General features: G+C 40.4%; 2 protein-coding genes across 5 annotated transcripts; one reads left to right on the plus strand and one right to left on the minus strand.

Moving 5' to 3' along the window:
* Positions 1 to 255: 255 nt before the first annotated feature.
* faf2 (Fas associated factor family member 2) lies at positions 256 to 7,700 on the minus strand. The gene is made up of 11 exons (XM_088604620.1): positions 7,343 to 7,700; positions 6,281 to 6,349; positions 4,776 to 4,910; positions 4,367 to 4,443; positions 3,474 to 3,612; positions 3,295 to 3,380; positions 3,115 to 3,206; positions 2,778 to 2,955; positions 2,287 to 2,458; positions 1,581 to 1,724; positions 256 to 978 (listed from the first exon to the last, which is right to left on the minus strand). Exons 1-11 carry the CDS (start codon positions 7,403 to 7,405, stop codon positions 796 to 798), a joined length of 1,338 nt encoding a protein of 445 aa, XP_088460746.1. The 5' UTR covers positions 7,406 to 7,700; the 3' UTR covers positions 256 to 795.
* Positions 7,701 to 9,335: 1,635 nt separating this feature from the next.
* Positions 9,336 to 21,633, plus strand: cltb (clathrin, light chain B). Of its 4 annotated transcripts, none has more exons than XM_088604621.1 (6): positions 9,336 to 9,705; positions 12,742 to 12,791; positions 14,435 to 14,552; positions 14,869 to 14,980; positions 15,953 to 16,006; positions 18,792 to 21,633. In XM_088604621.1, the coding sequence occupies exons 1-6, from the start codon at positions 9,537 to 9,539 to the stop codon at positions 18,961 to 18,963; spliced, it is 675 nt and encodes a 224-aa protein (XP_088460747.1). In that variant the 5' UTR covers positions 9,336 to 9,536; the 3' UTR covers positions 18,964 to 21,633. The 4 variants fall into 4 exon arrangements, with proteins under 4 accessions (XP_088460747.1, XP_088460748.1, XP_088460749.1 ...); XM_088604622.1 differs by lacking the exon at positions 15,953 to 16,006 and adding an exon at positions 15,743 to 15,766 and having other exon boundaries at positions 9,337 to 9,705; XM_088604623.1 differs by lacking the exon at positions 15,953 to 16,006 and adding an exon at positions 15,746 to 15,766 and having other exon boundaries at positions 9,338 to 9,705.
* Positions 21,634 to 22,338: the final 705 nt, after the last annotated feature.

The following is a 22,338-nucleotide window of genomic DNA, read 5'->3' on the forward strand; positions in this document are numbered from 1 at the left end:
AATTTGTCCTCTGGACAATAATTTCTGCTTGACCAGTGCTTTGTCACAATAACAAAGTACAACGAAAGCAATCGATGCACAGAGAAATGCATTAGTGGGACCAACAACTTTTTAAACAAATTTAACACTCCACAATTTGATTAATGTCCTGAATTTGCCTACATTGGTTCCATGTAATAATTCACAGAGCCAGGAAAATTTACCTGAATTTTTATTTTCTTTAAAAAAAAAAGCCAAGAAAATAATTCCACACAATAAAATTTTAAAACGTTTAATTTATAGTTGGAAAAAATTACATCTTAACATGACCAGCCCATTCAGAATATTAAAATGGCAAAATAGGCATCTATGTATTACCACAGGCACACTATAGGCAAACTTATACTAAGCTATATAGGCTAGATCCACAGGTAAATTCTGTGGAGTTTTATTTTTTAAGAACTGTTAGCAGTCCTGCTCTATTATCACCAACCCTCCTTTGGTCTTTTCATAACATAAATACATTTATATTATTAAACTGGGGTTGCATAAAAAAACACATATGGTCAGTTTTGGGCTTAGGGGATGAAAAGTTCATATCTTCAAACCATCTTTTTAAACTCATAAATATTTACTCTCTCTATACAGGGCAGATTCAAAGAACTGAAACAGTAACTCATCCACATGTCCATGGTAGAAGGGCAAGGAAAAAAAAAATGGCTTTTTCAGGCAAGGTTTATTTTAGTGATCCCTTGTGCGCAATGACCATCTAACGAAAAGAAAACACGTTCCGTGGGTGAGCTTGAACAGTTTGCATCAATCGTCTGTGAGATCTTGTACGAAGAGAACCTCTGAGCGACTGAGTCCAGCCTCCTTCAGTGTCGGGGGGTTTGGCTGTGCCTCAGTTGGGAGGCAGGGCAGGACTCGACGTGGGAAGTTTGTCACAATCTGAAACTTCTCGGGGGTTTCTTTCAAGGAAAACAAGAAGTCATGGATCACCTGAGAGAAGGGGAAAAACCACAAATGAAAATTAAGTTTAATGGGCGCCGGGTACTGTGTCTATCAGGACTGATGACCGCTGCCTCTCTGAGACGGACTATAACAGAAATATTATTCATGATATAAATACAAATGTAGCAACATTGCATTGCCTAGCAATTAACGAACCACTCATCCACTTTCCAACTACTTTATCCAATACGAGGTCAGTAAGGGGGAGCTGGAGCCTATGCCGGCAAGGGACAGTCATAAGACAGGATACACCCTGGACGGCAAGCCAGGGCCCCAGTTTCCCAGAAGCCAATTAACCTACCAGTGTACCAAGTGTACAAGTACACTGGAGGAAACGGGAGCCCCCAGAGGAAACGCAGGCAAACACGAGAGGAACGGACAAACTCCCCGCAGGAGCTGAACCCAGGGCTCTAGCGCAGCAATGCGAACCACGGTGCCAATATGCCGGCCACGATTAACACCTCAGGGAAAAATGAAGTCGAACAAATACGGGCAGAGAGAAATGAGAGGGCGCTGGAATGAGCCAGCTGCAGTCCAGAGGAGATGCACAGACTGAAGGCGGAAAATCTCCGCGGGGGCTGAGCGCTTACCGTTAAAGACTGTGTGAAAAGGAATCGCCGCTCCACCCGAGAGTCGTTAGGCAGTTTGAAGACTATTTTGACACTGTCTGGGTCATCCGAGGGAGGCTCCGGGGGAAGACACTCAGACTTGCGCTCCTTCTCTTCCTGTAGGGTCTGAAGTCAGAAATACCAGCTCACTGTAAGAATAGCTTTCTGGTGCTAATCATCATAATCGCCAGGTTCCTTATATACATACATTTGGAACTGATTAATAAGTCAGGTTTGTAATGAAAAGCAATAGAACTATCACACTTGAGGCTTGCATCAAGGACACTAACCTATACATCACAATACAAAACACTTTCCTCCTATATATTTGCATTGACAAAATAATTATTCTAAATGTCTTTTACTTTAAAGCATGGCTAATCCTTTAACTGGGAATTAAACATACGGCAACTGGAATTAACTGGCTAACACAATCTTGGCTTGCTTCTCTAAGGCACCATGGTACATGCAGTGTGTCTAAGGAAGACCAGACCTGACAGACAGGAGTGCCTACTGGTTTTCCCTGCGCAGTTCAGGTGTCGCAGTCCACCGCCAAGCTGATTCAAAGTAGGGTGGATATATAAACTAAAAATTGAATGATTACATTTTCAACAAAAAAAAAAAAATCAAGTGTCCTAAACAGACACATTGGAAAAGGCCCTAAAACTGAAACCCAGAGGTCAAATACCCTTCTTCTCCTCTCTTCGGCTAGTACACTCTGCCTGGCCATTTCCTCCTCTCTCCTCCTCTGCTCCTCCTCTTCTCTCTTCTTCCTGTCCTTCTCTTGGTCGGCACGCAAGGACGCTAGATAGGCTTCATCCTGCTGCTGTCTCAATGCCTGCGTCTGGTTCCTCTCCTCTCTGCCACAAAGATGCAACAAAGAATGAAGCTCTCTTTAAGACATGGCATTCTAGCATGCCCTGAAAGATCAAAACATTCATTGAAGAGAAACGCAGAACAAAGGCAAAAAAACCCTCCGTAACAACTCATTCCACCACAAAATCTTACTTGGTTATATTTCATGCCACTACAAATAACAGATGGCTAAGAATAAGTTATCACAGTTGACAGATCTGTCAACTTTAAGATGCAATTCATTTACACACACTTCAGGCCCATGTAACATACAGTATTTATAAAGTTCAAACCCCTCTTCAAACAAAGATCTTTTATACGTACCTTTCCAGTCGTTCGGACACCAGATAGGTCTGGTTGGCTTCCATGATGTATGTGAGCTGATTGATGAGGTCCTCTGGTTGGATCAGCCCCTCTAACCTTCCCACTACTGTCATCCTCCTGTCCTTCAGCATAATCATGGCCAAGAAAGGGTAGGTATTCTCACGCAGAGCCTGGGAGACTGAGATACAACGCAAAAACACACTTAAGAAATATTTCTGAAACGTCTGAAGTCCCCTCCTTGCATACAAATAATTCAGTTAACAGATAATCAGTTTATAAAATGAAGGGGAGATAAAGAGAGAAATTCTCTAGTGACAACAAAAAGAGAGAAACACACCTCTGTATCCTTCAGGCTTGCTAGTAGAACAAGCCCAGAAGAGCATTCTAGTGTTAACAAAGTTTGCAACTTCCTCCGTGCACAATGTGTTACTAAAGGAGACAGAAAAAAAGATATGACACTTGACTTTCAAGAAAAACTGACAAAAAAGACAAGATTTTATATAATAACTGGACATACCGACAAAACTCATCAGTGTCCTGATGATCATCTCCATGAAGGTAAACCAACAGAAAACGAAGCTCACGTTTTGCATCATTTAATGCCTGTACAAAAAAAAATATTAGTTCTAATTATCTCACTAAGGGAATTTTAAAATAAGTACTGAGTAATGACTGATATTAAACAATAAAACCCACCTGGCTATATGTTCCCTGGTAAAACACTGGATGGGATCTACCATACTTCTCTTCAAAACTATGAATAAATGACACCACATCTCCTACAGGATCTGTAACCCGGCCGCGTGGATCTGGTCTTATAAATCTCAGCGCAAACCTAAAAAAAATCCAGAAAAGGTATAAGTAGAGGAATGGAAAGCAGTTTTTCAAGATTACATGTAAAAACATATTTGCCTTTGAATATGTCAATTCAAATACAAAATTGATCCTTTCAAGGTACTGCATCTCTTAAACAGAATCCAGAAATACAATGCATAGGTTAGCAACAACTACCTGCATACATCCATAAACCTGGATTTTTAATATGCATTTCCACAACACAACAGGGGAAAACTAATTTAACATCCGTTTATACCTTTCAGTAACTCTTAACCAGAATAAGGCAAAATCCTTCACAAACACACCACAATACGATATGCAAGGTCTAATATTGATATTCAACACACAATAATAATTTATAATTTATAATTTTATAAAGAAATGCAACCAAAATTTAGCAGACACTGCCACTGATTTTAATATCAAAAGTTACTCCTTGCATTAACAATTTTGACAGCTTTTTTTCCTGCAGGTCTCTTTCCAGATATAGAAGGTCAAAAGTGAAAAAAAAAAAGGCAAAATCACAAAATTACCTCTGTGAATTTATATTCCCCCAGCTCAGCCAGGTGCTTAGCACAGAAAAAGTAAAAAGTTTTCCTGTTTTTGTCACTAGCTACTGGATTTTTAAATTTCATTTAAGTTTTGTTCTTCTAACAAAGAGCACAGTAACAAATAACCATTCTAACAGGTATGTCTGTAATTCAGTCAATTCATCGAATTTTGCAAAACGTGTATTTATAAGAACTTATTACCTGAATATGTCCAGTAGTGTGTAGTATGTAAAACGGAATGGAAGCATTATTAAATAATATCCCCAGCCTAGCAGGCCCTGAAATGCATACAAAAAAAACAATGAACACTGCAGGATGCAAGTAGATACAGTTTTTGCTTTAAGTCTCAAGTGCTACATAAGAGAGAATTACCAAGATATGAAAAATCATAATCAATATAACACATTCTGATGTCTCCATTACTACATGCTCCACCTTTTCCCCAAGTGAACTCTGAATTACTCACTTTATGTGCTAGGCTGTGTTATAAGGGATAAGCTGACATTGCCTTTAAAGACATAATAAGTGGCCAAATGGTAAAAATAGAAATACCGAAATCACAGTTACAGTAATGTCATGTGTTCTGCGACGTCCATAAATGTTTTCTTACTCTGGGTTGCGGCCTTGAAACAATGTAGCTATAGACTCTGTGGTCTGCCGTGTTGACTTGCAGAGGCCTGGAGGATGGTGGATTGAACACACTGGGGACTCCTTCCTGTTCATTCAGTCTGTCCTGTACAGCTGCCTGAGACAAGAGTTAGCATCACTCAAAATGAAACTGGGAGCCACTAAGCAGCTACAGAGGCCTGCTAGAGCCAGCAGCTGCAGCAGCATGTTATTTGCTCTTAGTGACAGCAATTACAAAGCATAAATGTGGACAATTTCAGCACAGTACGTTACAGTAATATTGCTGCCAAAGAAGTCACTCATATGCATGGATGGACTTCAGAGTAGGCATATAACATTTCAAACTGTGCACACCCCTCACTAATGAAAATTCATTTCTATGGTAACGTATGGTAATGTAAACTTAATGCCGGTCACAGAACTTAAGACTCCATACAGCCTCCTTCACTGGTGAGATTCAAAATGTTCAATTGTAATTTGGAGATAAATTATTAGGAATGTTTTTACTGATAATTTATTGCAAGACAAATATTCCTACATGTACTGTAGGACTGCTTAAATTACATATAAAGTTCACAGTAAAGTATTATGGTGATGGCAATTCTAATCTTGTTCCTTGTTCGAGAAACACTTATTTCTATGATTTGTTCTCAAACTTGTGTTAAAATATTCATTTGGATTGAATGCAGGGACTAAGGAAGCCAACTGAAAGAGCCATTCCCTACAAGCATGTCAGAACCATAACAGAGCATTATTAGACTGAAAACAGACATCTGTTACCAATGCAGGTCAGTGATTTATTGACAGACAAACTTGAGGAGTACTCCCAACATTTTAACAAAGGAGACAGTTAAACTGACACTTCGTAGGTTTTCTAATCCCGTTCAAATCAAATATGAATGAGAAGAAAATAATTCTAGAACTGGCCTTGTGACTTTCAGAATCAGTCCAAACGAATTCCATTTCAAGCAAACCTTGCCATTATACTGACGTTGCTGAAATGCACATATTTGCCAACGTCACAAGAAAAGGTTCTTTTCTGATGCACAAAAGCTAATCACAGCTTTAATCTATATTCATATGATGTGCGGGGCATGTCAGCTACCTATTACCAAAAATGTTCGCTATCAACAGACTCCTTTTCTTCCCAAATTTCAGTCATTTTTTAGGCTATACTATCACAAACCTTAAATTAGATTAGTTCTTAATCTGAAATACTGCCCCATGTATGACATATGACTATGATTAAAAATGTTGTTAAAAACCAAGAAGGCGGCAGGCATTTTAAATTGAGAAAACTGCACTAACTGAATACATTTTCTACCATCGGTACTGAAAAACATTTCAACAGATTGGATGACTTTCAAAAGAGCCCACAACCTCATGGGCAATAAGGATCACACTAATTTGTTCTCTGCTCTCCGATCTACTCAAAATGGAGATGAGTCTGCAACCGAGCAAAAAAAGAGAGCATTTAGAAAATCATACCTCAATATTCCAATTGTGATGTTCCAGTGTGCGGCGACACTGATCCATAGACTCTATACCTGTCAGGTCCTGAAAGACATTAAAAACATTGTTACATAAACATATATACAGAATGCTTGTAAAGAACACACAATCTATATGGAAACAAACAGTGCCAGAGATTTTACTCAGCAAAATATCTGTAACTTGGCTTTTCTGTTTCACCCTTGAGCAATAAACAATATTGAGTACATGAATGCTAAATAAGGTTTCAAGCTCATCTGCATTAAACCTACTACTGGGACCATATCAAAACATCAGAATAATCAGTCATACACAAAAAGGAACTAAGAATCTTTAGCATCTAAGTGTTTCAACATTGTTTTTTAGAACTAAACCTAACCTTAACATACAAAGCACCACCATACCTTACTGCTTAGACATGAAAATGCTGATTTTAACTGCCCCGTTTGCTAAACAATGTGTTAACATCAAGGCAATTCGTTGTTGCTTTACATGGCATTATAATGAAGAACCTACAAAAGCTAAAAAGTCAATTCACACGTAACAAACTTCCAAGCACCTTTCCTGTACTTCATGAACACTACCTTTTCCTTGAGCAAAAGCACATATGTATCTAGATTACTGTATTGCTGATAAAGAATGATGAGCTCCCGATTATAATCTCTCTCTCCTATACAATTATGCTATTATGCTGAGTGTTATCCACTCTGATCTACTGTATACCTTGCTCTTCATTTTCACTTTAAGGTGAGGGTCAGGTCCTTAATGGAACTTTCATACAGTTAATCAGCAGGTGGAAAACTATCAACTCTAATGGTTTAAAGTCATCAATACAAGGAATGGGGGCTCTTTTTACCCCTACACCGTTAAATACGAATCACTGAGTAAGATACCTGTCTGAAAATCTAAATCTCCCCCCCTCCTCAATCCTCTGTTCGAAATCTCCAGTTTTCTAGAAAAGTGTGTTGCCCTCAGCATTTGGTTAGTTCACGTGCAAGGCGGGGAAAGTATCCAGACTGTTTTCCTCGTTGTTTCATCCAGCATGTGCTTCCTGATTACCTGAAACTGCAGGAGTTTCTCAGTCTGCTCCTGAGATAATTCCTGTTCCTCTGGCGCCGCCATCTTGCCTCGCCAAACCCCCGCAACAGAGCAGACCGGAACTGACGTAACACTCTGACAGAGGCAGAAGGTAAGGAGGAGGTGGGGGAAGAGAGAGAGAAAATTCACTTTGCTTTGAGCGATAAAATAAAACAGCCACAACCCAAAGCAATTTTTCCGTCAACCATACTGTCCCCGTGTGACAAGAATGTCTACCGACAAATTGTGCTATCGTTTCCTCCTTCTTTCATGGAGAACGGACTATCTGTTGTTCTACTGCCCCATGACTGTAGATAAAGGGGGAAAAAAAGACGGAAACAAAATATTCGGGTGCGCGCACGTAACGTCTCTCATCCAATGAAAACATGCGACCCGAGATTTAGCCCCGCCCCCTTTCTTACGTGCTCATAGACGCTCCTCTCGTGGGCTAAAAAAAGTTTTTTAAATTGTGATAGTGGCTATATATATATACTCGCTGGTCTTTTTCTAGGAGACAGTTTCATCTTAACTGTTTCATATATTTTACTGTAGTCTTATTTAATACATTTTACATAATCAGGAGTTAAGTGCTGGTGCCGCTTATTGCTGGCAGAAATTGCCGATAACCACAATACTGTAGCATCTTTGGTTTAACAATCAGCAAACATAATAGATACTTTATTAATCCCCTGAGGGAAATTGCAGTGCAACGGCAGTTTGGCACACTCAACACAGCACAGTGTAACGAAATCACACCATAATACACAATACAATACAGTAAGTACTTCAAAAATTGAGTTTACAGAATTGCTCAGAGTATAGAAGAAGACAAGACAAACCAGGATGTTCAGTACACAAAAAGATGTATTGCACATTATAAATATATTGCACAAAAATCAGTTGTATACAGGAAAACCAGCTGTAAACAGAGAATTCATGTTTAGTCCAAAAACAGGTCAGTGTTGCCCCTGCACAGACACACAGTGGATGAGTTGTACAGTCTTATGACAGAAGGCAAGAATGATCTCTGTAGCGCTCCCTGGTTGGGTCAGCCTGTTGCTGAACGCGCTCTTCATTCTCACAAGCATGTCATAGAGGGGATGGGAGACGTTGTTCATGATGACCATTAATTTGGACACCATTCTCCTCTCAGCCACTACCTCCAAGGTAATCATACTTAACGTAATTTACTGCTACATAGCCATAGGAAAAAAAAAACGATTTGGTCTGAATTCCACCTTGATATTTTATAAGATTCTCTACAAAGTGAAATAAGTGCACGTCGACCTTATGCAGTCCAACATAGTAAAACTGCCTATGTACTAAACATTTAAATACTGGGAGGTGTACAAACCGTTGAGTACAACATACATTATATACTGTAGCTGCATGGAAAATTGTCTACATCTTCTGCGCTTTGAGTTTCAAAGGGGTCTTTAGATTATTTCGTGGTAAAACAAATAATGCTTGTGCGAAAACTAATTCCCGACTTTGAAGGATGCGATGCTATTTCAGTGAGGTTCCTAAAATAACAATTAGTTGTAACATTCTGAGTTGAGTTAACGCATATAAAAATAGCCTCACAAAGTTTACACAATCCAGATGAAACACGACCAATGATCAACCTTCAGTTTGTAGTTTTACTACAAACCATCACTTGTGTTTGAAAATATTGTTTATGTGGTGATAATGGAGTTTGCACCATGATATTACTGTCGTCCTGGGAAGAACTGATAAGCCATTCACAAATGCCTGTAGCCATACATTTTAAAGCTACTGTAACTTTCTCCTTCTCTACCCCTCACCACAGTGGAAATGTGCTCTGCTGCTTTGAAGCTTTAAAGTACACATAAAAGTGTTTTGTGTGCGGCCGTGTGACTGCATTCACATAAGTGTCTTTTGTTTCCACCCATGAACTGGATTAGCACACATCAGCCAAAATTATGATAATGACCCCAATGATGTCATTTCCCAGTCGCCTGCTTTGACATTTCGTATCTTGTTCCTGTGTGAGCTGGGGGAGGAAAGGAAGTGCTTGCCTAGGGTTTAGGAAGTGCTCAGTTCCTGGAGTCCGAGTGCTTGGGTGTTCCTGTGCGAATACAGCCCAGACAGTGCATTTTATTGTTTGCACGGTTCATCTCTCCTCTCGGAAAAAAAAAAAACACCCCGAAGAAAGATGGCTGACGATTTCGGTTTCTTCTCGTCCTCCGACAACGGAGCAGCCCCGGCCGAGGAGGACCCGGCGGCGGCGTTCTTAGCCCAGCAAGAGAGCGAGATCGCCGGGATTGAAAATGACGAAGGCTTCGGGGCTCTGGAGGGGGCTGGCCAGCCGCTGCCGAGTTATGGTGGGCACAGGGTCCGCGGCAGCGGTCATCAGCGCAGCTGGTTTAAGTGCGATCGGCTGTTCAAGCAGAAAGAGCTGGAATTTAGGAGATATTGGTATTTTTTTTTTTTTTTTAAATAGGTGCTGGCTTTTAAAGCGGAGGCTGAAAATGGTAAATGCGGTGGTTTTCTGGTTCTGGGTATTCCATTACTTGCCAAGTGTAGCCTAACTTGCTGTGTTTTTGAAAGGAGAGTATTTGAGTGCATAGCCAGAAGTCATTGGGCTTGCTGTGACAATACTATGCCCATTTTAAAAGTGGCGCCTATAGTACTGTATATTTGGTCGTCTTTCTTTTTTTTTTTAGTTTTGTTGTACCTCGATATAGTGAGAGAAATCGGTGTTTTATCTGTCCCGTTTGCCAGAACGCTTAATCTTATTGTTGGGTTCCAGTAAGGACCGATTGAATGTCCAGCAAAGAGGTGATTTGTTTCTCTCCAGCTAAAGAAATGGGACAAACGAGGTGATTTCTGTGGAGTAGTGTCGGGTCTCGTTTCTCCCAAAACCAAAAGCTTCCCCGCCACTGTGTTACAGTACAGTATAGAAATACAGAAAAAAGTAGCTCATTCAAAACACGCTCAGGTGGGGAGCTGCGTCAGCATGCGTAGGCAGCAAAGGAATAAGTAAGAGGTTTATTCCCTGCTGAAAAGAGAAGAAAGGAAACGCATTGTTTCGGCTGTGGAGCCTTCTTCAGGTGTCACGCCCGAAGAAGCCTCCACAGCCGAAACGTTATGTTTCCTTTCTTCTCTTTTCAGCAGGGAATAAACCTCTTACTTGCTCCTGATCTGTGGCAATGTCAGCTATAAGAAAAAGGACTGTGATTTGTTAGTGTTTTGGTAAGGGACAGAAGGTAAAATAGTATACCATTCTCTTTTCCCACTTGGAGAATTAGGATCTAAGAATGAGTAAATAACCTTAATTAACCTTAACCGTATCTTAATCCAGGTATTATTCCAGCCACCTGCTAAGCAAAGCAGACAGAAAATCAGCGTGAGTTGTATCCAAGGTCACATTAATGTAGGCCGAGTGGTTGATAAAATGTTATTTAGGAAACCTTATGTCTACTGACTTTCCTCTTTTAGGTTTTAAGCAAATTTAGCTTGTGTTCTAATAATGCTGAGCTATTCCATGTGGGCCTTTTAAAGGCTGACATCTGAAAGTGCTGTTCCTGCGATGCCGATTTCCTGAACCCCGGCCGGCATGAGGTCAATAAATCTTTCAGCAGAAATAGCAGAAACTTTGCCATCATCTGTTTTCCCGTGGTACTGACACTGATTAAACAAAAGCGAGGGGATAAGCAGCACACAGTTCTGTAAATCAAAGAGGCTGGCAGAGAAAGGAGAGGCTAGGGGCAGATTTCCCACCCTGGATGGAGTTTTCCTTTGAGAGCCTGTTTTCTGCGGGCATTGGACGACAATCCCGATGGCACTGATAAGGAAGGAAGCATTGGAGGGGAGCGCAGGCTGTGACAGACGGCCTCAATCTTTGCCTTTAAGGTTTCAGGCCTCTAAAGCAATGCTTTTTCAATAGGTCCCCGTAGGGATAAACCCGGTTGTGGCTTAGAGCTTCACAGAAGCCATTTTCTGAGTATAGGGCGCTGCTTCTATTAATAAATTAGAGTAAAGCACTTCTGAGATGGTTCCAGTGTCATACTATAAATGAGACCCTATTAAATCTGCCACTCGTCCTCATTGTGTAATCGTGCAACGGCATTCGCGTCTTGGAAGCTCAGAAGAGAATAGCGTCCCCGTGTTCTGTGTGAATGTTTTTTTCTCATGGGTATTCCACACGTCGCAGTCTGCACACAAGCCTTTCTTCAGACCTGCCTGATCATTTTGCGTGGCTTTGTCATGGCCAGGTACTAGCCTCTTCAAGGCAGTGATCCTGTTCACATCATATAACCCCGAAGGACTTTGGTGGCTCGAGTTTGTGGATGGAGCTCCGGGGATAACCAAGAGCATCCACAATGCAAGCTGTTGTGCCATTAAGCCAAACTTCTGGAATGTGAGTTATTTGATGTGAATGGGGACATATTCACTGAGACACAGTCATATAATTTTAGAACATATGTCAGGCTATTAACGAGCAAGTTGTCAAGTCAGCAGTTAGTACTGTCTTCATGTACCGGTGCCTAATTCAGATGTGTATAGATTTTTTTTTTAACTTACAAAGTTCTACATATGGTTCTGTACTTAGTCATTTAAAAGTATGTTGTTGCAAAAAGGCTTAAGATGTTGCCGTCGGTGATCTTGATCTTTATCTTTTATAAATTGAAAAATATAGAGGTTGCTATAGTTCAAGTAATGGCCCATTGAAGGGTTTTTGCTGTTGAACTGGCTTGACAACAGTTGGGTAGACCTGCTAAACTACATTTCATTCAGAGGAGGTGTCTAGTGAGGCTGTGAAAGACCTTAGAGTAAGATATAGGTTAACTTTTTAAAATATATATTTTTTTTAATTTGAGGTTCTTCCATCTAAAATTTCCCCCATAGCCCTAAGAATCCTCGCTTCTCAGAGTGGATGTGTTTAAAACAACATACTAAATGGAAGTAAGGTGGAATTTGTTCAGGATGTGATCTGAACCCTAGGAGACCTCTGACAACCTAGAAGCAAAAGGAGTTATTTGATAGGGTCATTTTAGCAAGCATGCAGAAGAAGTGTGTTCAGATATAGATTATTCCACAAGAATTGCTGTAAGTGACCTTATTTGTGTTCATGGCTGTTTGGCTTCTTTTTTGATTTTGCCTTTTACGGATTCCGTTCTTTTGCCAGTCCCATTATCGAAACGCTATTCCATTCATCTGATACCAGATCCTGCTTCATTAGCACAGTTGACAGCGTCTTATCTGTCCCTGCTGTAACTTACTGTATGTGTATTTCTCCGAGACAACAGAAAGTTGTCAGCCTCTAGGATAATAACACTCAAGGTCCCTGCTACAGACTGTATCAACATGAATTTATTTATTAAAAACTGTACCACATAATCATTTTTGTTTTGCAGATAGCTTTGGAGGAGAATCTGCTGCTACAGTAAATGGTGATTTGTTTCAGGTTGGTATTTACTGATTTTTAGACTGTATAGTACGATTTAGTTCGGCTTTTTAATTTACAAATGTATTTTTTAAGCGAAATTGCAGCAGATTTGTGAGACTTACACAATTTTGTTTGCGACTGATGGTCTCAGTATTTCATTTATTGTTTTAATAGGGTCACTTGCCTCAAGATCCGAGATATCATTGCATATCATCCATTTTCATTGCTTGCTTAGACTTGCCCAGATGTCTACCTCTTAAGCCCCTCTTTTAGTCCCCATAACCATTCTCTTGTCATCTTTCATTCTTTTTTTTTACCTGCTCCTTCATTTTGTATCCCTCCTCTCTCATTCCCCCCCACACACATTAAGATGGCTTCTCAGCCAAAATGTTAAGAACTCAAAAAGGTATACAAATGAGAGGGGGCATCTCGTCCAGCCATTTCCTGAGTGAAGCAAGGGTTTTGGCTTCAACCCCATGGCCAGGTAGCTTGTTACCTATTCCCACATCCCTCTGGGATAAAGAAATGTTGTTTTTTCTTCTTCTATCCCACGTGGAATTAACCCTTCTTATTCAATTTCATTCATATTACTAGCTTTACATTTTCCTGTTGCAAAAGATAACTCTGCAGCCAGAGAACGCAAACTTTCTTTCTCCTTGTGGAGAGAGACCATATGTTCCAGCTGAAAAACCTGAACAGTGCCCACCTGCTGGGAACATCCTACAGCTCTCCGTTTAACCATCCAGGGAAAACAACTGTGTAGTGAAAGGTTTACTTAACATGCTTTCCTCCCTGAAGTCACAATCAAGAGCCATACACTCCGAATAGCCAGTTTGGAACACACATCACTGATTTCAAGAAGTAAACACTTCCCAGATTGTAATAAGGGACTTCACATAACAGCAGGCTCTGAGTGCTTTGTTGGTTTGTTGGTTTGCTTTGCTCTGAGCCGAGGATGAAACCAGTGAGATGTACTTAGCTCCTTTCTTTACCACATGGTTCTTTTATCATTGTATTTATTAGTCGGTTGAAACGGCTATATAGAAATTTTTTATAGAAAAATAAAATTCAGAATCATGCCCTATGGCAATCTGAGGAAAATGGAAAAATAGACTCAAAATAGACTAAGTGGAGGGCAAAAAGTACTGGTATTTTAAGATTGTTGAAGTTAATGTTAAAATGAGATTATCTTGAAATCACACAATTAAGGATATTTTTTTAATTTAGCAGCTAATGAAATCCGCGGGAGTCTCTGTTGGTGACATCGGTGGATTTGAAATTACTCTTGCACTTGAAGAAAAAGGATCTTAGAATATTTTCTGTTCTTCCCAGCCTAATTTCACACGTTCCCTTTGAGAAAGTATTCCAACAGCTACCAGTGAGATTAAGAATATGACTGAGAAGGAAACCGTTTTGGGTTTTTTTTTCCAGCTTAAAATATTAAGACGAAAATGGTGCATTTCAGCACGCCTGAATCAAACTTGAACCTCTTTTTGTGGCCAGGTGTTATGACTGAAGTAATGTGTGTCTTGTTCTAAAGTATTTGTAAATCAAATGACCTTCTGAAACTGCAAGAGGTGGGGGCCGAGAGGAGGTAAAATGTAAAGCGACAGCTGTCATCATTTTAGCGGATTTTGAGACTGGCTGTCTTCTGTTTTAAGGAGACCAATGGCCCCACTGACAGCTATGCCGCCATAGCACGAGTGGACCAGCAGAGGCAGGAGCCCGAGAGCCTACGCAAATGGAGAGAAGAGCAGAAAACCAGACTGGAGGAGCTAGGTAACAAGAGGGACACGGGATCATACCCTGATGCCCCCAAGACTAAATGAGCATCCTAGTTTGTAAGCCTGATTGCAGTGGATTATGAAAGCCTCCGTGCTGCAGTAGTATGTTTTTTCCATTCAAGTAAATCGGTATGTCTTTAGCCCCCCCCCTTTGCTGATGAAGCTAATCCATTGTCTCTTGTGGATGTGCAAGGTCAGATGTTAACCTCTTGTGGCCGTGACGAGGCTCTTGTGGGGGGGCCGAGCGCGCTTCCTCAGGGCTGTCAGCGCCCGACTGGTGCGCAGCCTCTCATGTTGAACTCCTGCCGCAGACTCGGCGTCCCGGGCCGCAGAAACGGAGTGGAAAGAGAAGGCGAAGAAGGAGCTGGAAGACTGGCACGTGCGGCAGAACGAGCAGATGGAGAAGAACAAGGCCAACAACAGGTAGGGCCGCCACGCCTCTTTCACGGTCCGGCGCTGTGAGGGACGCCGGCGGCTGTCATCCCAGTTCATGGGCCCAGTGCCTTCGGTAATGTTGGCATCCATGGTTTGATGTTCTGCCCATGTGTCACGGGCGGGAAAAGCACTTTTCCATTCTGCCGTTCTGGAAAATATGACACTAACCTCGGGAACGAAACCAAAAGCAAGATCATTTCTTTACTGACCTACTGTTTACTGTTTGGAAAATCCTGTCCTTAAGAACGGTTAAATCTGATATCTTAATAGTTACAACTTCAGGTTCCCAGATCCTGCAGCTCTGACAATATAGCTAACCCTAGCTGTGTAGCTAATAGCCAGTCTAGCTAATTGAGGTAACAGCAGTACAAATCCCGACGGTACTCTTAAACTAGTTGTAGAATGGTTACCTTTTTTTCCCCCTGAATTTTAAGAAATGTGTTTTCCATGGTTAGGATCCATCAGACTGCAAGGAGGCAGAAAAATGAAGTATGCAGTGTGTATGAAAAAAAACGTTCAGCTATTTTGGATAAATGGAAACAAAAGTGTAAACAATGAAAAGGTCCAACTTTGTCTTGTGTACATCCTCACATTCAAATGCATTCCTGTGTAAAATTATTTCACCATGATGCTAAAAATGAATTTTTATCCTCATGCTTTTTTTGGCCAATTATATGTCAGATTTATTACATACATCTACTTGCATATGGTTTCTCTTTACTAACTACAACCTTCTTTTATATTTTTCAGCAGACTTTCTCCATCTGTTGCACGGTATCTGTTTGTAACTTTAAATCTATATTTCTGTGTTTTCCCCGCAATAACATCGAGAGCACCTCTCCCTTCTATGTCTCTCTAACCGTGGCAGGTGCTGCCCACGTGTTGTGTGAAACTGACGCTTTTTTTCTCTGTCTTTCGCCTCCTTTCGTCTCTCTCTGGACTAACCCGCATGTGCGCTAGGATTGCTGATAAGGCTTTCTACGAGCAGCCCAACGCTGAGGCGATAGGCTACGTGTACGTGTCCAACCTTTCATCTCTTCTGGGTTTCCAATTGCTGAATCCCCCTTTGTACAGAGAATGCATGCTAGATCTTACTGGTAATGAGAACCAAAAGATCAGTGCAGTCACTGAATATGTTAAAGCCCGTTTGTAGATCGTCTAAAATTCTTAAGAGAGCTCCTTATCCTTATTCTCTTCTTTAGTCAGGACTATTTTAACCTTGATGTTTTTGGAACGTGTGATGTGAATTCTAGGTAAAGAATCTAGGCATGTTTTGTATTTGGAGATACACTTGGAGCAGTGTCTAGATTCCACTCCAGATTCACACAGCGTTGTGAATACTTTCCCCGTTAAACTGAGTGGGTTGGCGAGACATTGAGTTTTTTTCTACCTGATCTGGTGGACTTGTCTATAAGTAAAGTACTTACATAAAGACAAACAATAATAGAGATGATAGGCAGGCCTTGCATCATCAGCGTTTTACTCTGACATATTGCTTTTTTTTATGTTCCGTTGAATGTGTTCTGATTGTTGATTCACAGTAGATTCTTTGCAGTGGCAACTCAGCCAGAACAGTTTAGTTTCTAAAAGTAGTACCTCCTTTTGTTACCGCTAGAGGTCGCCACTACTTTAACCATATTTTACCTTCCTATATAGACTCATCCAGTGCAGCGTAACAAAAAAAAACTGCATTTTGATTCTCAAACCGAAATGAGTCAGTAGGACACATTTGCCATTTGAAGAATTTCCCCATGCAGTGCTAGTCTGAGTCCCAATCATTTCTTGCAAGATTATTCAGAATCTGGCATACTGAAATTGTTCATGTTTAGATTGTTTCCTATCTTCATTTTGTGCTTAAGTTTTGCATTGTCTTTTCATTAGATTTACTTTTTACTTTATTTTGATAAACGCATAATATTACCGTTTAAAAATAACAAAATATGTTGCGTACATGTTTGGGTATAAGGGTAAGCAACCGAGATCAAGGTTAGTCTTTGATTTGTTTTTTGCAGACCTGAGTTTGCAGTTATCATCCACCTCTCTTATCTCATGCACACACAGTGGCATTTCAGTTTGCATGAAGCACTATTCCAGATTGGATTGGATTTCTTCTTTTGATTTTTTTAACGTGTAGTTCCTTTCATCTGCTATGCACCTCATCACTTGTAATGGACTGGTGAACATAGAAAACCGAAGCCATAAGCCAGTGAATCCCAGCGATGCTCATGTGTAATATTGTTTTCTAAATTGTTTTCTACAGCATGTGTGATTATGCATCTTGCTTTTCCCTCAGAGAAGTAGCTCATGCATTCACACATTCTTAATTGGATCATCTAGTTGGGCTCTGTGAGCGTGTGGCTGGTCTGGATTGGGGGTGGACTTTCACGCATCTTTCTCAGCCTTTCCTTGTCTTCACTGCCTCCTTCTATATGGAAAGGGACTGTCAGTTTGATTTGGGAACAGCGTGCCGAGCTGATGAAATAAAGATGCGCAAGACCTAATCTCAGTTTAGGAAATATGTGAATTTAATAAATATAGGACATAAGAAGTTTTGCGTTTTAAAAGGGCTGTTTTTCTTTCCAGTGAGTTAATTGAAATAACATTTGTTAAAATTTTAGTATTGTTTTTTTAGGTGTCTATTTAATAATTGCAAGTCCCTTTCAGTATAGTTGGTCAAATGCATCTTTTTGTTTGTGGATGGTGCCTTTTTGAAATCTGGAGCACAAGATATCAGAAACTGTATACACCCAGACTATGTACAGCCACTGTTAACCTTGCATGGGAGGATAAGCAAAATCTGTGGATATGATTATATTCCTATGTTTTGTTTTACTCTTATTACCTCGAAGTCTTTGTTTGTGGCTAGTATTATTTAATTAACAGTATGTAGCTTTTGATAAATCTAATAACTTGAGCCCTTGATTGGGTTTAAGGAAGAGGAAACAAAAACAAACTGCCAACATACGTCTGTTTCATTTTTTAAATTTCCATTTGCCTTATGTACATATTTACATTTACATCTTCAGAAAATGTGAAACGTAGTTACAGTGTGTATTACTGAGCATTTGTTTCAATAGTGCTTTTCAATACACAATTACAGCATGCTTGTGTACATGTACGGTGTATACATATATACTATATATAGAAAAGTCTGCCTTATCAGGCTTATAAATCAGTTGCTTTCTGGTCAAGCAAGAATGGCTTTGTATTTCAGTAAGTGTTTTATTCGAAGGGTGATGCAGAACTAAGGTAGGCCTCTATATTTAAATCAGATGATTTCTTGCAACTCCTTGTCTTTACAGAGGTGTGGCACTCCCTTATATGGTAACTCTAGGATTAATAGCAACTCCTACTCATGAATTTACAGATGAAGCTTTTTAAAAATATATTTTTGCAGAACATAGTTGTGAAGTTGTTTATCTGGCACTACATCTTGATTATTTGTACAACTTTTAATTCCCTGTGAAGTATAGTAGTTAGAAGTTTGTCCTTGGATTTATGCAGACTTTTGTTAGTTCAGATGGACATTGTGTTCTCATCAGTGCTGTTACAGTGTGGGCTAAAACTGTGGGAGTTCCTGACTAGATAGATAAGATGGGGATTCCTAACCATCAGAAAACTGTAGAGCAGTGTGTGGCCATTGGGGAAGTGGCAGGCCTCTAGATTGCCCCTTTGTGACCAGATTTCTCTACCTTCCCGTGTGTCTGCACATGCATGAGAGAGAGAGTGTGCCTGCAGCACAGCTGTGGAGTCCTGAAAGTAAAGAAGCTCTTCCCTGTCTCCCCTGTGCTTCCCTTAGGGCATCGGAAGAGGCCTTCCTGAAGGAATGTGATGAAGACTCCCCGGGATCAGAGTGGGAGAGGGTCGCACGGCTCTGCGACTTCAACCCCAAGACCAACAAGCAGTCCAAGGACGTGTCCCGCATGCGCTCTGTGCTCATATCCCTCAAACAGACGCCCTTGGTCCGCTAGGCCTGGGCTACAGTGTCTCACATACCCCCAGTCACACCCCTTTCCTCCTCCTGTAGTACGAGCTTTGCCACCCATCGTCTGGATCAAGGAAAGCCAATCTGTTACAAGTTTTTTTTCTTTCAAGCACCTTAACCTTTTGTTCCCTTCACTTATGGATGCAGTATTCCCTTTTCTTGTCCCCCTCCCCCCTCCCAATTTTCACGACTTGCTCCATCTCTCCTTTCCCGATCTAGTCTCCTTCAGCGTGATTCTGTCGTGCTGTTTTGACCATTGTAGAGAAAAAGCAGAGCGGTGACACTCCTATCTGGAAATCCCTGTGCTCACAGAACAGCCATCTGATTTCGGGCGTCTTTTGGGACAGTAACATTTTCATCCAGGAGATGGAGGTGTTGGACAATAAATTGAGGCAGATTATTTTTCTTTATTTAAATACATCCTTTTCCACAGCATTTTTGTTTTACTGTTCCTTGACCAGGTGCCTCTCCTTCACTTTTGAGATACTTGTGGTTAAAAAGTCAATTCCACAGGGTCCTGATTATTTGACTGATGTACTGCATCTATAAGTGTTCTTTTTGCTACCATTTTCCTCTCATGTACTGGTTTCTTGTCTGTCAGATTCACCAGTGCCATACGCTGCTATAGATTCTCCCTTCTTTTGCCTTCCGCAGTATCACTGGGATTTGTGCTTTGCAACAGTAGGTTAAGTGGTGTATTACTGTCTTCTGTTTAGTAGCGCAAGATCACATAAGAAAAATAATCTGTTTTTACAGATCTATCTGTGCCACAACCCCCCGTTCTGCTGTTTGCCATTCCTTCACGAAGCTGACACTTCACACAAGTCCTTGCATCATGTGGTGCTTTGCTTTTAACCGGGTTTGCTGCTTGAATATATAAGAAAAGCATCCATTTAATACTGTTTTCCAGGTGATAATGTTCAGAACAGGAGTGAATTGTAAAGATATACCTCAGCTCTGCAAACAATACTAGACATTTGTTGGGTTTTTTTTGAGTCCTAACTTGAAGATGTCCTGAAATGTGTACCTTGTCTGGGTTTCAGGGAGGGGTAGCTCCTGGTGATGATTTAAAAAACTGTTAAAAGCTACTTCTCCGTGTACCTTATTAAAAAGGAAAATGATCTTACAGTTGGATGAAGCACTAAATTGAGATGTACTGCATTACTGCAGATGCACTGTCATAGCAAAGACATCCTAAAGATGTAAATCTTAAATCGCTGTAGTGTCACTCTAAAAACTTCAATCCCCTTACCACCATAATGAGACTGCCCTTTCCATGATGATTGTGGAGGCAGTTCATAATGTTACATGCAGAGAGGCCAGCAACTGAGCTACAGGATTTAATGAGCAAGGCCTACTTTTATTAACAGCAAAAGGTCATTGTCCACCATAGGGGGTCAGAATACATGAAAATTGTCTGTTGCTGGTTTCCCTGTTCCTGGTGCATGCATCGCCACTGTCTCTTTCACCAAAGCCTAAGAGAACTTACAGCTGATTTTAACTTCTGGAACTTCTTTGATTTCTTTGCATCTGTTCTCTTGAAAGAGCTCAGCATCTTAACACCTTAGCATTTTGGTCGAAGGGCTTTAAAACTCACCTCATTATTAGTAAGTTGTGAATTTCAGAGAAAACCTGGACCTTAAGAACAACCTCAGTGCCACCCTGCGCGTGCCATAGTCACTGAAGCAGATTCAGTTCTAGAGTGGCGTCGGTCTCATTATGACCTGGTGTCAGTCAATAAGGTTACAAATGAAAAGGTCTGGGCTGATCGGAAACTGTCAAGTATGGTTTAACTGTTTTTTTTAATGTTCTGTTACAGAGTATTGTGTGGCCTTTCCAGTAACCTCGCTCCTGTACTGCCAAAATGTTAGTGCCTCTTAAAACCCCAAGACCCTGGTTTCCTTTTTTTCAGCAGATATGTCCTCTTCTCTCCCTTGTGTTAAGAAACATCAGTTTCCATTCACCTAAATATTCAGAGAAATTACCTTCCACCTTGAGCTCTCGGCGGACTTTTTTGCTTGGGAAATTGTTTTCCAGGGTCAGATTTGCTTTAGGGCATGCCCTTCCTCACACTCTCCATTTTTAATTCCAATCCTTTTCCAGTTGCCAAATGAATGGAGATTCTTAATCGTTTTAGAGAACATTTTTAGAGAATTTTATGAAAGGTTACATACCGCTAAGGAAAAAAAGATGAGAAGGGGTTGATGATTATCAGATGAATACATGTGGGGGTATTTCTTGTTTCTAACATGCATACAATACCTAAAACACCCTCATCCAGCTATGGCACATCTGCTAAAGCCAACACATAACAAGTATCCTTCCCTTTACACCAGTCTTAGTTATGACAAGCTGTGCACTACCACATTCAGGCCTGCCACCAAGAATTACACAATTCCCCAGTCAGAATGTTTCAATTTGCACTACTCTTGTCATCTCCTGAGTACGAACAAAGGAGAAATTGTCGTCTGGAATTCACAGTGGATTCTCTGTAGGTTACTGTCTCACACTTTTGTTGCATACATGTATATTTGTGCATGAATATATATGATGTAGTTCGAAACAGTGCATCTGTTTTAGAGGACAAGAAAAATGTTACACTTGGAATTGTTACTCCACTTCTGAATAAAAAAAATAAAGCTGAATTGTATATTAAGGAGGTTTTTTTTTATTAGAATCTTGTGGAAACCTGTGTTTTATTGGAAAATTATTACATGTGACAGTCTGTTATAATCAGCACTTAAACAGGTGTTATAACATCTAGGTGCTTAACAGTCAGAATGAAGAAGTGTTTGTCATTCCATTATAGAAATGCTTGAAAACGTGTGAATGCACAATTGACATCTTAAACATTCAGCTCACCACCAAATTGTAAGATTTCTGACAGCAGGCACAAGCATAAACAATTGTATAGTTTAAAGATTACCTTCTTTCATCAGAGTTTCCTGCCTTTTTTTCTCCTATTCCCTTTTTGGGGGGTTTATTTTCTAACTGCAGCTTTCTGTGTCCACCAGCAAAAGATAGAAGCACAAACTATCCATGGTAGTACTAGCAGTGATGTGTAAGAATTTTATCAATACAATCACACACTGAGAGTGCAGTGCGCTAACCATAATTGTTAAAGGAGGACTAGGTTGGAGCCACACATCTTTTAACAGCTCAGTATTGCTCCTACTTTGGGTTGTTGGACTATGGTACAAGTTACCCAGCAATGCTCTTGGACGTCCCTACCTTTGCTTCTTTCAGGAAAAGACTGGATGAGATCCACGAATCAAATCAACAGATACTTTGGGTCAAATGACCACTTCTTACAACCTTTTTTATGTTCTAAAAAGAGAGACTGAAGGTAATAATGAAAACA

This window comes from Lepisosteus platostomus, chromosome 13 (assembly GCF_059453375.1).
Source record: "Lepisosteus platostomus isolate fLepPlt1 chromosome 13, fLepPlt1.hap1, whole genome shotgun sequence".
Classification (NCBI taxonomy): Eukaryota; Metazoa; Chordata; class Actinopteri; order Semionotiformes; family Lepisosteidae; genus Lepisosteus; species Lepisosteus platostomus.